Raw genomic sequence first — 16,900 nt, forward strand, 5'->3', positions numbered from 1 at the left:
TTTCTTTTAACGTTTTAAGTAATATGAACCAAAAAGTCTCTAAAAATTACTTGTTGCTCTGTTTTTCCCTTCCTTTCTTCCTTCCTTTCTTCCTTCCTTTCCTTCTCCTTTTCTTTTTCTCTTTCTCTTTCCCCTTCCTTCCTTCCTTCTTCCTTCTTCCCTCCCTCTCTTTTTCTTTCTTTCTTTCTTTCTTTCTTTCTTTCTTTCTTTCTTTCTTTCTTTCTTTTCTTTCTTTTTCTTTTTTTCTTTTTCTTTCCCTCTCCCTCTCTTGCTCCCTCTCTCTCTCCCCTTCCTTCCTTCCTTCCTTCCACTCCTCAAATGGCCCATTAGGTAAGACCGTCCACTCTTGGGCCATGCTAGGCGGCTGTTTAATCTCAGATATTGCTATCAGAAGAGTCCTCAGAAGGTCACTGGGTCCAGCCCTCTGCCATCAGGCAGATACAGAAGGCATTATGGTCCTCGTTTTACAGGGAAAGCAACCAGAGACCAGAGAGGTAAAATGGCCATTACAAGGACCCATGGATAATAAATGGTTGGGGGACCCTGAGAATCTGGCCTGCCCCTGGAGCACTGTTCCTCATATTCAATCACATCACTTCTCTGATATCAGCAAAAGCTACACTGTATTGAGTGCCTGCTATGTGCCAGGCACTATTCTAGCCCCTTTATGTGTATTCGTCATTTATCTTTACAAAACTTTTGCTATTATCGGGCTCATTTTCCACATGAGAAAAATGAGGCCCAGAGAAGTTAAGCAATTTGTCTGAGGTCACACGGCTAGGTAGCAAAGCCGGGACTCCAACCCAGGCAGTTTCACTTTGGAAGCCCAGCTCTTCAGGCCCTTGTCCTGTGGCCTCTCGCGGACTCTACTGTTTACCCTTAAAGCCCCAAAGCCCTCCCTCCAGCCTGGCTGAGCACCATGAATGAAATCTCTCTGTTCACCTGCAGAGGGCGCTCTGGACAAGTTCAGCACACATGTCTTTTTGAGTATACCGGGAATTATCAGATTCATCTGCTATAACTGCGGGCACAACACGGTTTCCTGCAAGATGCTAGGTAATCCAAGATACTGAACTAAGGATCAACCTTCCCTATTCTGGCCTTTGCGTGTGGAATCTGGCATGCTCTTAGAATTGATTGCCTTATTGGGTGTTGTATGTAAGCGATGAATCACGGGAATCCACCCCGAAACCAAGAGCACACCATATACACTGTATATTGGCCCAAGTGACAATAAATTATATTTAAAAAACATTATTTGGGATCCTGAAAGAAAAAAAAAAAGAATTGATTGCCTTTATTATTAATAACTACCAAGGGCTCTTTGTTTTTGCTTGATAAGGTAAAGAGAGAAGGGCCTGGAAAATGCATTTTCAGTGGACTATGTGTTTGGATTTGTTGTTTCACTTTGCTTTATGCCATCAGTCGGTCAGACTTGAAACAATGTGACCATTTCTTCACAATCGGCGTGGGCCCAACATGGGTAGAGAGAACCAAATCTAAGACAGATAACAAAGGGCCATGGTGGTAATACCGTCCAGTTTTCTAAGCACTATGATTTACTGAGATTTTACTGCATAGCTTACTGTCCCATTTGAAGTTTGTCTTTGTGAGAAATGTGTATCCAAACAGTAATCTCACCGATTTCGGTAACCAGACTTGGGAAGGCCACTATCCAGGATGTTAAATACATTCACTGCATCTCCATATTTATACCATATTTTGTATATGCCTAGAAGTGGGCTGGCTACAGAATACATTCTGTTTCTCTAAAAGGCTAAGTAAGAACTAGTGTTTCATTCATAGAAGCATCTTTGAAGGCTGTGATGTGGTCTAATGACAATCAGAGATGATGAATTGCTCTAACCCCGGGGTTAGTAAACTACGGCCCATGTGCCAAACTCAGCCCAATATCTGTTTATATACCTCTCATGAGCTAAGGATAGTTTTTAACATTTTTAAGTGACTGAAAAAAAAATCAAAAGGAGGACAGTATTTTGTGACATGTGAAAATAATATGAAAAACAGTATTTCAGCGTTCCTAAGCTCTATCAGAACATAGCCACGTCCGTTCATGTTGTCAGTGGCTGTTTTCACTCCACAACAGCAGGATTGTGACACAGACTCTATGGCCCCTAAAGCCAAAAAGACTTAGTACCTAGCCTTTTACAGACAAGTTTGCTGATCCCTGCTCTAACTGATGACAATTTCTCTCCATTCTATTTTTAAGAGATCGTATTTTAAATGCATTCATCTCAGACAAGCACTTAAGTTTCATTCTGGGATGTAAAACAGTTGGCTTCTCATAAGAAAAAAGTTTTTGTACATATTAGTGGGAAAAATATATATATATGCTATAAATATATATATATATATATATATATGCTATATATATATATATATATATATATATATATATGCACACTATGACTAGCTTAGGATCCCAACTGACATCTCACTTCAGAGACGACCATGCCACTGAGCAAAAGGGGCCCATACAATAAAACCAACATGCATTAAGCATCCAGCAGGCCCTGTCTGTCCCTGGGGTTGGGGATACACTGGAGAAAGAAAGACAATTCTCCTGCCCTCATGAAGAGGCCTTAGCTGATTCTAGGGTCTCTCCTGGCAGTTGAGTGTTGACCGTCCTTTTTCTAATGAGCTGAAAAGGGGATGGACCTCCTCTCTCCCTTTCCATTTATTTCTGCTTCCTCACCTCACCAAATCCTCACTTGAGAAACAGGTTAATGCTTCTGATTCTTCTGGTCTTTGTGTGCTGGCTTGTCTTGTCTCTGCTAATTAAGCAAATGATTTTTAGAGGTACACAGGGTCTGGCTTAGTCATTAAAAGACATCCCTTGGGATCTGTGGTTTTGAGACAAAGGTCCTTATGATTGCATCTGGAAAACAGTCACCAAAAAGGGAGACTGGCTTCTCTTTCTAATGCTTCAAGAGGCCATTTAATGAGCTCTTACTCAATGTCAGGCACTAGGCTAAGAAGTATTATCTTCGATGATAGCCCCATGAGATCAACATTACGATCATTAGTTTAGAGATTTGAGAATGAAAGATTAAATGTCCACATGCTTCTCTGCATTTCCCAGCTTCTGCCTCTCAGGCAGATTGGGGCCATGTGACTGGATTCTTGCCAATAGGATGAGAGGGTAAGTGATGTAACCACTCATGACCATGGCTTTTTTTTTTTTTTTTTTTTAATTTTTTTTTTTCCAACGTTTATTTATTTTTGGGACAGAAAGAGACAGAGCATGAACAGGGGAGGGGCAGAGAGAGAGGGAGACACAGAATCGGAAACAGGCTCCAGGCTCTGAGCCATCAGCCCAGAGCCTGACGCGGGGCTCAAACTCACGGACCGCGAGATCGTGACCTGGCTGAAGTCGGACGCTTAACCGACTGCGCCACCCAGGCGCCCCTGACCATGGCTTTTAAAAACATTTGGTAGGGGGTGCCTAGGTGGCTCAGTCGGTTAAGCGTCCGACTTCGGCTCAGGTCATGATCTTGCGGTCTGTGAGTTCGAGCCCCACGTCGGGCTCTGTGCTGACAGCTCAGAGCCTGGAGCCTGTTTGCGATTCTGTGTCTCCCTCTCTCTTTCTGACCCTCTCCCATTCATGCTCCGTCTCTCTCTGTCTCAAAAATAAATAAACGTTAAAAAAAATAAAAAATAAAAAACATTTGGTAGGAACCTTCTTACTTCTCTGCGAAGGAGCCTTGGAGGTCCCGTACTCCAAAGGCTACAATATGGAAGGGGGCCATACTGCCCCCTCGGACTTTGCTGGAGTGAGGAATAAACTGCACGGAGATTTTGTGGCTAATCTGTTACTGCAGTGTGGCACAACCCAGTGGTGTGGATTAGAACGCAAGTCCCTCTGACCCCAAAGCCCATCCTCTCAGCCACTGTGCCATCCTGTCGTTGGTACTGAGGCTGCTTCTCTACTTCCCAGAGGGTTGAGAAAAAGCACTCTTGTTTTACACTATTGTGAGAGATCCCTCAACACTTCTTAAACTCATGAATTTGGAGTGTTTCCCAATTCTGGCAATGTTCCAAATCCTGCTTACACCCAACGCGTTCTTGCTAGTTGACTGACCACATACTGTGCCATGTTCCCTTATCTGTTTCCCCTCCTGACCTCTTAGCACAGCCATCTATGCACTGAGGTTATTTTAAATAATAACCAGCTCAGGTAAAGCGCTTTGAGACCCTCATGGGATCACGGAGCTTCTGCTGAAAGGCATTTTTGAGACTATGTAGTTTCACCCCCTCGTGAGAAAATGGGAGACAGGCTTGACCAAGGCCATACAAACAAGCCCTATAGACAGGTGGCTAGAGTCGGTCTCCTGCCTCTCAGTTCTGGATCCTCTGAACCCTGGGCATTCTACAGAGGTGAGAGGTGAGGCCCAGCATGCCTCAACAGCAATCGCCAACGCTAATCCCGGGGCTTCCCTGTTGAGCATTAACTGGGCCGGTCTTTGGGAAGAAATGGAAGTGAGTCTCATTTAGAAACTACTGGAGACTTCCTGAATTCCTTTTGACACCAAATGCTTTGTGGGACCAAATACCAAATATGATTTAAAAAAAAAAAAGAAAATGGTTGGAGTGTTTGCATGCGGTTTTTTCCTTTAAAAAATAAAGCTAAGGGGAAAAAAGGCTACCACAATGCCTTGGCTCTCTGGCAGCTTTTACAAACAGTGGTGTGATGAAAAACACATGGCAGAGCGGCATTCAGTGAACAGTTATGGGGGGTTTGCTGCCCCCTAGAGAATCAGAGGGGCAGGCTGCACTTCTCCTGGGGCTTCCCAGATCCAGGCAGCGGGAAGCCAGCAGGGGCTTGCGGCTTGTTGTGGGTAGAATAGCAGGTCTCCCTTTGTGGTGCCGAGGTCCCGGCTAGGTGGCATTTACTGGAAGGTAACTGGGGCATCTGCCCCCGTCTAACCCATAGAAAGGCATCTAAAGGACACTCCTCGGGGCTCTGGAGGGGTTGATGGTCTCATCGCTACGGCCTCCATCTTGGTGGAGTTCGGGAGACAGGCATTGTAGCAGTTTTGAGTTTCCGCTACTTGGGTGTGGTGGGTTGTTGCATCACTGACGCACAAAAAGAGCATGGAGGAAGCAGAACTCGGGACAGGTAATGGGGGTGGACAGGGAAGAGAGGAGGCAGCGTCTGCGTCCAACCCCGCTTAGCTCTAGTTGGATCATGGAAATTTTTTAGAAGGATGAAACGATGACGAATCTGATGACGGTCCTCCCGTGGAAGAATGTACACGTGCACTGGAAGAGTGTAACTCCGGGGGTCTTATCGGCCCCGTTGGTCCCACTATGGATGTAGACAGGAGACCCCTGAGTAAGAGAAACAGCCTGGAGAAAGGCGCAGCCGGTTGAGGCAGACGGACCCTGGCTAAGGTGAGCATCTAGTGCAGGAGGGGCCCTCGGGTCATCCTTTCACACCGAAAGGGAACATCCGAGGGGGTCACAGCACACGACTGAACCAGGAGAGCAAGCCGCAGCTCCCCGCAGGCCCAGCCCAGGGCTGCATACCTCCACCCACGGGCTTGGCCGAGGACCCGGTAGGACCCGCTGCTCCCCACCGCTTCCATCTCACGTTCCCCACTGGCCTTGACACAAGTGGTCACTCCTGAGTGTGGGTCTCACTTCCCAAAGAAAATAGCTTCGCCCTGGGCATCCCCTCCTGGGTCTCCCATGCAAAGTCTAAACCCTGTCTAGTTATTGCAAACAGCATGTATTGTCTCATGTGGGATTTCACACCAGCACCAGCGAGGAGATGGGAGGCCCGAGGGAGGGGGGTGGCCCCTGAGCCCTCTCGGGACCCTTTCAGCAAAGTGGCTGGCTGGTGTCCTGAGAAGGGGGGTATGGCTGATTTAATTAATGAGCTCATTCAAAGTCTACACTGAGCTGCTTCCAATGGGCTTGAGGCAGCTTTCCGCTCTCAGTGTGAAAATCAACTGTCCCAACGTGAATGACAAAGAACACCCTTTAGGAGGAATGTAGAAATGTTAAGGCTTATTCAGAGCGTGACTGGGAGTTTTAATTTAACAGTGACTTGTTAGATGCGTGACCTTAGGCAAGTTACTCAACCTTTCTATGCCTCAGTTTCCCCAAATGTAAAATGAGGCGACTGGTGGGGCGCCTGGGTGGTTCAAGTCAGTTAAGTGTCCAACTCTTGATTCCAGCTCAGGTCATGATCTCAGGGTCGTGAGAGAGCCTGCTTGGGACTGTCTCCCTCCCTCTCTCTCTGCCCCTCCCCCACTCGTTCGCTTGTGCAAAAGCTCTCTCTGTCTCTGTCTCTCTTTCTCTAAATACACTTAAAAAAATGAGGCAACTGTAGCATCCATTTCGCAGGGCACACAGTTAGGGCTATACAAGTATTGATAAATAAAAACAACTTTAAAATAAATATGGGGCGCCTGGGTGGCGCAGTCGGTTAAGCGTCCGACTTCAGCCAGGTCACAATCTCGCGGTCCGGGAGTTCGAGCCCCGCGTCAGGCTCTGGGCTGATGGCTCGGAGCCTGGAGCCTGTTTCCGATTCTGTGTCTCCCTCTCTCTCTGCCCCTCCCCCGTTCATGCTCTGTCTCTCTCTGTCCCAAAAATAAATAAAAACGTTGAAAAAAGAAAAAAAAAAATTTAAAATAAATGCAAGATGGTGATTTCCAGTGGTCAAATCCCAGTTATTTTATGTGCTAAGTAAATACTGAGGTCCTTCGTACCTCTCTGTCCCCAGTTCACTGCCTCTGCCTTAGCTCAGCCACCTGGTCTGTCTTCCATGGGCTGATACCAAGTAGCTCCTCCTGAGTTCTCCACCTCCAACTTTTCCATCCTCTGCCCTCCTGTCTCCCCAGCCCCGACGTAAGCCTGAAAATGGGCTCTAACCACTTTCGCTTCAAACTTCTAAGTGGCTGTCCTACAGGATGGAGTCTGTGCCTTGCCTATAGAAATCTTTTTCTAGTTAAAACAAAACTGTGTGATTGTTTGAATCCCTGATTACAATGAAGTATAGCCAACAAGTCTAGTTTCCATCGATTTTCAGAATTCGCCTTCCTTCCTTTATTCCTCGTTTACAGCTTGTCTACCCAAGCCTACAGTCAGCCCTCTGATCTCCTCCTTGCCATGTCCCCTGGGGCTCACTTCAGACCAGGGGTCAGTCTAGGGGCACTGGTGGCTTAGCGGGTTAAGCATCTGACTCTTGCCTTGCAGCTCAGGTCGTGATCTCATGGTTTGTGAGTTCGAGGCCACGTCGGGCTATGTGCTGACAGCATAGAGCTATACAGCTTACTTGGGATTCTCTCTCTCTCTGCCCCCCTTCCTCACTCTCTCTCTCTCCCTCTCAAAAAAAAAAAAAAAAAAAAAAAGATTAAAGAAGAGGAGTCAGTCTTTTTTAATCCTTGAATATGGGCTCCAACCAGACCTCGTCAGGCTTGTGACTCCTATTCATACTTGGGTGTGGTTTCAAGTCACGGGGTTACCGCTCTCCTGGCTTATTCACATTTTGTCAGCCTCCCAGCTCTCGTTCTAAAATGGGGGAGCCTTTGCCCTCGGTTAGGGGTCTTTCAGGCAAAGTGAACTGGAGAGGACTCATTTAGGGGGACGGAGAGGGACACCCTTCAACTGGAGAGGACTCACTTAGGGCGACAGGGGGGACACCCTTCCCGGCGCTCTCCTTAGGAGGCATATCCTGTTCACAGGGGTATCCACCCTTGGAGTTGGACTTTGTGGAGCAGTTTTGAGATTGGTAGCCCTCTGGGGTTGAAAAGAGGGTCCTAGGCTCTGGATTGATGCGGCTCCGCTGAACATCTGCCTCCTCAAAGCTAACGCCGTGCTTTTGCTAGTTCCAACACGGACCCACCCCGGCCCGTCATCAGCTTCGGAAATAAGCAGCTCATTACTTTTCAGGAGTCAAGGTCTCCTCCAGGAATTCCTCAATCTTATTGACGTCCGTCTTCACGTCCCCGTTGAAAGTCAGGAAGGGCGGATGCGTGCCAGGGGCCAGGTTGTGCAGGTCGGCTGGCTTTCTGCAGAGAGATCGAGATTCAGGAGGTGGCTTACATCAGGGCGCCTCACCTTCGGGGCAACCTGCGACTTGTCAACGACACTCCCTGGGCCGTCCAGCCTTTCTGTGGGCAGAACAGACGTGTGGTGGGGGGGTGTAGGGCAAGGGAGGGTGGAGACAGTTCTGAACGGATGTGGTGTGACAGCGAGTATGTCCGGTGGAAGTCACGAGAGTAAGTCAAGAGTCCTACCGAAAAATCAGAAAGGAATGGCAGGTGGCCGTCTAAATGAGCGCCAAGATGTTAACACCCAGGGCGGAGGCTGGGCTTTGCTTTCAAAAGTTCCTTCACCCCTCAGCTTAACAAAAATGCACTGTACAGAATCCCAAGCTTTAGCACTTTAAAAATTAATGAATCCAATCACACTTTTATGCTAAGAAAGATCTTCTGCACCGTTAAGGGTATGGGCCACAGGAGAGAAAGTGGCCTTGGGCTGGCCCAGGGGCCCTGATGGTGCCAAGGGCGTGTTTCCATGCTTCCACCAGCTGGCGGAAATGCAAGTGAGGGAGGAGGACCGGTGGATGCAGGGGGCGGTGGGTGGGGTGGGCATGAGGCAAGGAAACAGTAAGGGAGGGGAGGGACAACAAAAGACACTTCCCTGCGCAGGGCTGAACATCCGAGTCACCCCAAATGCTCCCGCAGAGCACACAACACTTGTGGGAGTCGGGAGTGGAAAACGCGAGAGGGAAGAACAGAAGTACACAAGGGCGAAGAGGAGTCTGTAATGAAACAAATTCCTGGCGGGCGTAATCAGTTTGGGAGGGGACGGGAAGAATTTCAATTAGGGTGCTACTCCCATATCATTGCCCAAACACACATCCTCTCCAGCTGCATTGTGTGACACTTGGAACTCCTTAAGGCGGCTGCAACCAGAAGTATTTTTAAAATCTCATCTACTTGGTCCCTTTGTTTACTTGGTGCGTGTCCCTCATCTGGACAATGAGAGGACATTCTTTACCTGCTCCTCCTGTTCTCCAGAGCTGACACAGGCAGAAAATGCTTGGGTTCCTCAGTTGGGAGGGGAAATCTATACCCATTGTATTTGTCAGCCACTACCTCTCTGTGGCTGAAGGATACAGAAACTGGGGAGCCTGGGTGGCTCAGGGGGTTGAGCGTCCAACCTTGGCTCAGGTCATGATCTTGCGGTTTGTGAGTTCGAGCCCCGCGTCGGACTCTGTGCTGACAGCGCAGAGCCTGGAGCCTGCTTCGGATTCTGTGTCTCCCTCTCTCTCTGCCCCTCCCCTGCTCACGCTCTGTCTCTCTCTCTCTCTCTCTCAAAAATAAATAAACATTAAAAAAAATTTTTTTAAAGACACAGAAATTATTTTTTTTTTTCCTGTGACTCGAGAGAATGATGGCCTCTGGAGTCTGGCATCGCTGAGGAGTGCTGCCTATAGCTGTCACTGTTCAGGTGGACTTGGCCAGTGACCTGCTGGTCAGTTACGGTCCTCTGTCTTTGCTGACCCTCTTCAGCATTTATGGATGACCCTCGACATTAGCATTTAATTCCATGTCACCAAGTCTAATTTATGGCCTATTTAATATAGATCAGCCCTCTTTTTCTGACTACATCATCAGTTCCACAAGGGAAGGAATGATGCTAAGAACAGTCTGTGGGTGTTGCTCCCGATACGAGCCAGGCACAATAGTGGATGTAAATGCTTTCCATGGCCTGCCTCACTACATCCTCACAGTTACCCTATACAAGGCAGTGCTCTTATCCCTATTGTACAGATGAGGAAACGGAAGCTCAGAGAAATGAAGGGCCTTGTTCAAGGTCACTCAGCTGATAACTGGTGGTGCCAGGACAAGAAATTAATATTCACTGTATCATACATTTAAAAGGTCCTTAACTCTTTGCTATATATATATATATATATGTTTTCTTTCTTTGTCTCGTTTCTTTCCTTTTTTTTTTTTTTTTTTGCAGTAAGAAAGTTTCCGTATCTTTTGGACTGGAGTTCTGATATTGCCTGGCCTACCTCAGTGGGTGTTGGCAGGGTCAGATAACAGATATGAGACAGCAATATAAGCATCTGAGGAATGCTTGAGGTGGCTTCCTTTCCCATTCTGATCCCCAGCCAAACCTGCAAGTGCACTTTCGCAGATGATAATCCGGGGGAGGGGGGCTGAACACCAGTCTGTCCGTTCAGGAAGGAGGGAGAGCCTCCAGGAGGCTGAGGAAACATCCTAACCAGGGGCTGGAGGCCAGAGGGGACAGGGCAAAAGGCAGTCCAACCTGACAGAGATGGACAAGCCACCGAGAGAAGCATCGGGAAACATTGGGAAGGGCCGAAGATTAGACAGAGAGCTGCAGCTACATTTATTCCGCAGACGATGGGAAGGATCAGAAGGTTTTCTGAGTGGGGGAGCCACATGATTAAAGAACTATTTGGGGAAGAATAAGATTCGGATAATATAAAGGATGGATCAGAAAAAAAGAGGTCCAGTTGGAAGAACAAAGAAACAGTTGGGCTGGCAGTGGTGGGACCTGAACCACTGCTTTGGGCTTTGGGAGCAGACGAGAAGGCCCCAAGGTGAGCAACAGCACAGAGGGACAATGCCCTGCCTTTGGCAACTGATTGACAATGAAGGTGGCAAAAGAAGGGAGCTGGAAACTCTCCAGTGCTTAGACAACGGAAGAACCCAGGAATTCAGGAGGGGAGCCCAACTCAAAGGAGGAACGACAGATAACAATTTTTGACACATAGATTTTATTTATTTATTTATCTTTTAATGTTCGTTTATTTTTGAGAGAAAGAGAGAGTGCTTGAGCAGGGGAGGGCCTGAGACAAGGAGGGAGACAGAGAGAGAGAGAGAGAGAGAGAGAGAGAGAGAGAATATGAAGCAGGCTCCACGCTGTCAGCACACAGCCTGACATGGGGCTCGATCTCACAAACCTGAGCCGAAGTTGGATGCTCAAGCGACTAAGCCGCCCAGGCTCCCCTCAATTTTAAAGTGATAATAGAAAATGCAAATGGAAATATCTCTAGATACTTCTAGATGGTAGGGTTCTGGGTATAGGATAATTTACACAAAGGCAACATGGAGAATATGCTAAACTGGCCAGGGAAGAAGGTAGAGGTAGATGATAAACGCTCAGAGAGTGAGCCTTGAGCTCACTGATAGGACAGGCGGAAGACAGGAAACAGGATGTAAGACTGAAATGCGTGTGGCTCCAGATAGTGAATGATGCCTGGTATTTTTAACAACCATTAAAACTGCACGAGTGACTCTCCGTCCCACCCTATGGTCCAGAAGGCTCACACTAAGGAATTCTAAAACTGGGGACAAAGCGGAGGGAATGGTCAGATCCCAACACCCCCTGGAAATTCAGCCTCTTACACCTGAAGTCCCACTAGGGTCCCCCAGGATGGGGCACTAACACTGCTGGAATGGTTGACTCCTGGATTTTTAGATACGCGTGTCCATCTCTGCCACTCACAGTTGCACATCCAATATCCATTCCTTCCTTCTTGCTACTCAAATCTTGTTAATTTGGGCAGAGAAATGTTCAGTCCCGGGTGTCTCTCCTGTAAGTGGGGGAGGGTCCTGAGACACGGTCTGGCCAATGAGGTGTGAGCAGGAGGCTGCTGGGAGCCATGGGCAAGCTGTGCCCTCCCCCCCCCCCCCACTCAGAGAAAGATCTCTGGTCCTGCAGCCAAAGGTACCCCTCATTAATACAGCATTTTTTACCTTTTCAGATCCACGGTGGTGACGTTGAACACAACTCCTTTCAGCCACAGGATCATAAAGAGACGCTGAGAGAAGGGACAGTTGCCAATGCTTTCCCCATCGATTCCGGCCTAGAAAGAAGAGAACCAGAGTCTTGAATCGGCATGTACGTGTTAGCAAGAAGGAATATACAGAGAACTTACTAAAGCCATGACCAGTCTAACTTCAAAGGGCAGTTGCCCTATCTTACTGTTGTCTTCCTAATATCTTTGCAGGGCAATGCCTGGCACACGGTAAGGACTCAATCAATACGGACTGAACTGAATTTGAGCGCCCAGTATGGCAAGTATGTACTCATAAATTTCTGAAACCATAGAACCATCTCAGGGTAAAGGGAGACCTTCAACATCACAGAGTCTAATATAAATGATGTTAGACCACCAACTTCTGTCCCCCCAAGTCATCATCTAGTTCATGTTTGAATATCTCCACTCACCAACAATTTATATCTCTCAAAGCAGTCCATTCTGAGGGTACTTCTAACAATTAGAAATACTTTTCTTTGGCTATACCGAACCCAACTATGTTCCTCCCTGGTTTACTCTGTTCTATCCTTTGGTCGTTGCTCCATGGTATGTCATGAGTACAAATACCTCAGACTTTAACCCGTCTCTTTATATCCAGACAGCAGACTCAAGATTTTAATCAATAGCCCCCTTAGTACTGGTTCTTTACCTCAGTGTCAAGAAGCCATTCACTTGTTAAACTATTCTTTTACTCAATAACTGTATACTGGCTCTCGATTATGTGCAAGGCACTGGAGAAAATTACACGGGAGATTAAAAAATGCATTTGGTCAAGGAGCTTATGGCCTTCTGTGGAGTTGGCTGGTGGATAAGGCAGGAACACATATACAGTAAAACCTTGGATGGCAAGTAACCTGTTCTGTGAGTATGTTCTGCAAGACGAGCAAACATTTCTAATACATTTTAACTTGATAAATGAGTGATGTCTTGCCATACGAGTGGTACGTGATGCTAAACGTCACATGATCACAACTGAGCCCATGGTTCTCTCTGTCTCTTTCTCTCGTTGCAGGATTGTGGGTGATTGGCTCCCATGCCGGATGCTCAGTCTCAGGCCAGCGTGTGGCAGAAAATCAGTGATGTTTCAGAACGTCGGAAGATGCCCCCAACTGGCACTAGTGTATGTTTTGTCACTTCAAAGCACCTATGCACGGTTCTTTGCGTTTCTACACAAGAGGAAGCTCAGGAATGTTTTGCTTCATTGTAGGTCAGGCTGCCTGCGGATATAGCCGCTTTCCTCTGCTGCCTGATTGCCAGTTACGTTAAATACAGTATATGACAAGTGTTTACTAATACTGTGTTGTAGTCTACATCCCAGTGAGCGTATACAGTGGCCCCCATGCAGAAGAAGATTCCATTGAGTCAATAGATAGCAGTGATTCCATTAGTGATAGTGAAAGGCGTCCTACACAGTAACCCTCCTCTCTCTTATCTCCCTCACACCTGCCAGGAAGGTTTTCAAAGGAAAGCGCAGGTCAATTTGTTTATTTTTCTTTATATTTGGTATTTTCTTTATTATTTTGTATTATATTACAGTATCGTAATCGTTTTTATACGAATATTTTTGGGTTGTGGAACCAATCATCTGAGTTTCCATTATTTCTTACGGGGAAATTTGCTTTGATATACAAGGGTGTTTCTGGAACGAATTAGGCTCGCAAACCAAGGTTTTACTGTATAATGATAATAACAGCATTACTGAGTGTTTGCATAATTCTGCTCACTAGATCTCCCTTTCTCAGTACCTTCCTCAAAATAGCATGGCTTTTTTGTTTTTGTTTTTTAATCAACTGAAAGGCAAGTTTCGCTTTATTTCTGAGCGGGCTACAGAGACGTGAATTTTATAAGGAATTCATTTTCAGCACATCCATGAACAAACGAAAAGGTCGGGGAACCGATCCCTGTGTGATTTGTTTCCACCGAGTGGTTTATGGGCCCCTGACATGGTGCCTAGAGGGGGAATCACTCACTCACTCCAGTTTGCTAGCAGCTGCCTTGGAAACCACGGCCCCAAGAGGTGGCTGGAGTGCCTTCCTCCAAGGACAGGGAGGGCCAGGGGAGTGAAGGCCCCCGGGCTTCCCGGCAAAGCTGCAAACAATCCAAAGGTCCCGGGATGGGGGCTTATGAAGACTTTTTTCTAAGGGAAGGAGAAAAAAAATGCACTCCCAAAATGCAACGCGAATTTTCCCCTTTGAGGTCTGTTCAGCTGTGGCATTTGGGTGGGGAGGGGGTGACGCCGTCTTTCATACATGAGAGCCTAATTGTGTGCTTATTTCTGCCTCGCAAACTGCTCCCAGCAGAGGCTCAGGTTTATCGCGGAAAACTGGCGCCTTTGACGGTGTTGGTTGTAGGTAATTGCTATGAAATTACAGTTATTTTACCTCTCTCTTAACGACACCAAAAGCCCCATCCCTATTCAGTTCTCACTTTTCCTTGGTGCTGGAAACGGACCCACTCCGAGCAGCTGAGACACCATGGGCTCCGTTATTCAAAATCTGAAAGGTGGGAGGGCACAGCGTGGGCGCCACACCTACCCACAGAGCTAAAGTTACCGATAAAGCCACACTCCGACAGGCAACGGTGAATTCAATAACAGCTTGGTTTGCTAACTTGCGTTTATGATGTCAGCCCCCTAAGACCTTCCCAGGAAGCACTCACTCAACAGGTACTTGGTTCCTGGTCCTTTAAGACATCCTGACAAAGGAACTGTTCCCTAGGGCCGGTTACACTATAAGTGACAAGAATTAAAAAACAAAACCAAAAGTCATATCCATATACTGTCACCTGTTTTAGCTCTGGTGGGAGTGGGGAGGGGCAATGACAGGGAATTGAAGGAGGAACCAGTAAAATATTGGAATTCTTATTGGCTGGACAGAAAACTCATGTAATGGTAACAACTGATGTCTGCGTTGTCGGGCACTATTCGAAATGCTTCACATAAATATGAATTCACTTATTTCTCATGAGAAGCCTATGTAGGGGGATATTATCACCCTTTTGCAAGATGTGGAAACTGAGGCACAGAGAGAGGAAATAACTGGCCTAAGGGTCCCTGGATTGAACCCAGGCCATCTGGCTCCAGATGCAGGGCTCCTGCCGCCATGCCTGTGGTCCAGTCTGAAGACCCAGACAAGGTTAACAGGGTGGCCCCAGGTCACAGAGCTGCAGGTGACAGTGCTCAGGCTGTACACACGCACCCCACCCTTCAGTCCGCGTGCACGCAGCTGTGCTGGAGGGTGCACAGGGTCCTGGCCTTCGCAGATCCCCCCATTTTCACTATTGTCCTAAACGATGATACTGGGCCCGGTAAATGAAAACTGCCAAAGGAGCAATAAACACAACATGGGAGGATTCTCAGCTTCCTCTTTCGTTTTCTTTTTTTTTCCTCTCTTTTCTTCTCCTTTCTTGTGGGAAGAACACCGAACACGAGATCTAGCCCCTAAGACATCCAGTGGACAATACATTACTGTGGACTACAGGCACGTCGTTGCACAGCAGAGTTCCAGAGCTCATTGATCTTGCTCACCTGAAACTTTATTCCCGTTGAATAGCACCTCCTCGTCTCCCTCTCCCCCACCCCGGGCCCTGACAACCGCGACTCCTTGCTTTGATTTGATGATGTTTACCATTTTCGTGACCTCACAGGAACGAAATCATGCAGTATGTGCTTTTCTGTGATTGACTTAACTCGCTTAGCCTTATGTCCTTGAGATTCCTCCCTGGTGTCAAGTTTTCTGAACTTCCTTCTATTTCAAGGCCTCTTAGAATAGACTTCACAGTTTCTTTAGGCATTCATCCGTCCGCGGGCATTTAGACTCTTTCCACCTCTTGCGTGTTGTGAACAGTGCTGCCCTGAAGACAAAGGTGTTCTACTATCTCTTCAAGATCCCGGTTTCAATTCTTCTGGATAAATATCCAGAAGGGAGACTGCTGGATCATAGGCAGTTCTATTTTTAGTTTTTGGAGGAACCCCATACTGGTTTCTACTGTGGCTTCTCCAAATGCACTCCCACCAACAGCACGCTTATGTCCCGATTTCTCCGCATCTTCCGCAATGCTGGTTGGGTCAGTGGGTTTTTTTGATGATAGCCATCCTGACTGATGTGAGGGGATATCTTGCTGTGAGTTTGATTTACATTTCCCTGATGATGAGTGACACTGAGATTTTTTCATATACCAGTTGGCTATCTGGATCTCCTTTGGAGAAATGTCTATGCAAGTTTTTAGCCCGTGTTTCAATCCGGGTATTCGTCTTTGTTGTTGTTATTGTTGTTGTTTCTGTTTTCCTACTGAGGTGTTCAGCTTCTCTCTTTCCTCCTTGGCAGCTCACCAGTTACGGGGCCCAGATAAACCATGGTTAAACTCATGGGTTCAATGAAGGGAACTTGTGGCAACCACGCAAAACACAAACAGGGAACAGCCAGGTGAAACTCAATGGGACTCCAGGCCCTGAAAAGTGTGAGAGAAAATGTGATGGATGGCCCAAAGAGGTTCTGAACAATGAGGGCAGAGGACAGGCACAAAAGCAGTGTAGTAAGTTAAATAATGCCTCCCCCCTCCCCCCCACACACTGAACCTGTGTCCTTCCAAAACTTGTAAGTGTGACCTTATTTGGAGATAGGGTCTCTACAAGAGGAAATTAAGCTAAGATGAGGTCATATTGGATTAGGGCGGGCTCTAAATATGACTTATGTCCTTATAAGAAGAGAACAGTTTGGCCACAAGATATGTAAGGGAAGAGTTCATGTGAAGACAGAGGTAGAAATTGGAGTCCCTCATCTACAAGCCAAGAAACAACCAAGGATTGCCAGAAACACCAGAAGCTAGAAGAGATCAGGAAGAGAATCCTTCCCTAGAGCCTTTGGAGAGCATGTGACCTTGCTGACACCTCGATTTCAAACCTCTAGCCTCCAGAAGATTTTCTGTGTGTGAAAAGCCACCCAGTTTACGGTAATTTGTTATAAAAGCCTAGGAAACCAGTGCAAGCCAGAAAGTGTCAGGAGAACAGGGTACCACTGACGGCAATCTTCCCAAGTTCACAATTCTGCTTTGAATTTTTTTTAA

The 16,900-nt window shown here is 47.0% G+C and overlaps 1 protein-coding gene across 3 annotated transcripts in view; it reads right to left on the minus strand.

Annotated features, from left to right (window-relative positions):
* The window catches only part of CLIC5 (chloride intracellular channel 5), a 162,931-nt gene that overhangs the window by 37,982 nt on the left and 108,049 nt on the right, over positions 1–16,900 (minus strand). For all 3 annotated transcript variants that reach the window (XM_045498440.1, XM_045498441.1, XM_045498442.1), the window contains 2 exons: positions 11,772–11,881; positions 7,914–8,039 (listed from right to left, as the gene is read on the minus strand). In XM_045498440.1, the coding sequence (XP_045354396.1) occupies positions 7,914–8,039; positions 11,772–11,881 (236 nt within the window). The remainder of the gene's footprint in view (positions 1–7,913; positions 8,040–11,771; positions 11,882–16,900) is intronic.

The sequence above is a fragment of the Leopardus geoffroyi genome, chromosome B2 (assembly GCF_018350155.1).
Source record: "Leopardus geoffroyi isolate Oge1 chromosome B2, O.geoffroyi_Oge1_pat1.0, whole genome shotgun sequence".
Lineage (NCBI taxonomy): Eukaryota > Metazoa > Chordata > Mammalia > Carnivora > Felidae > Leopardus > Leopardus geoffroyi.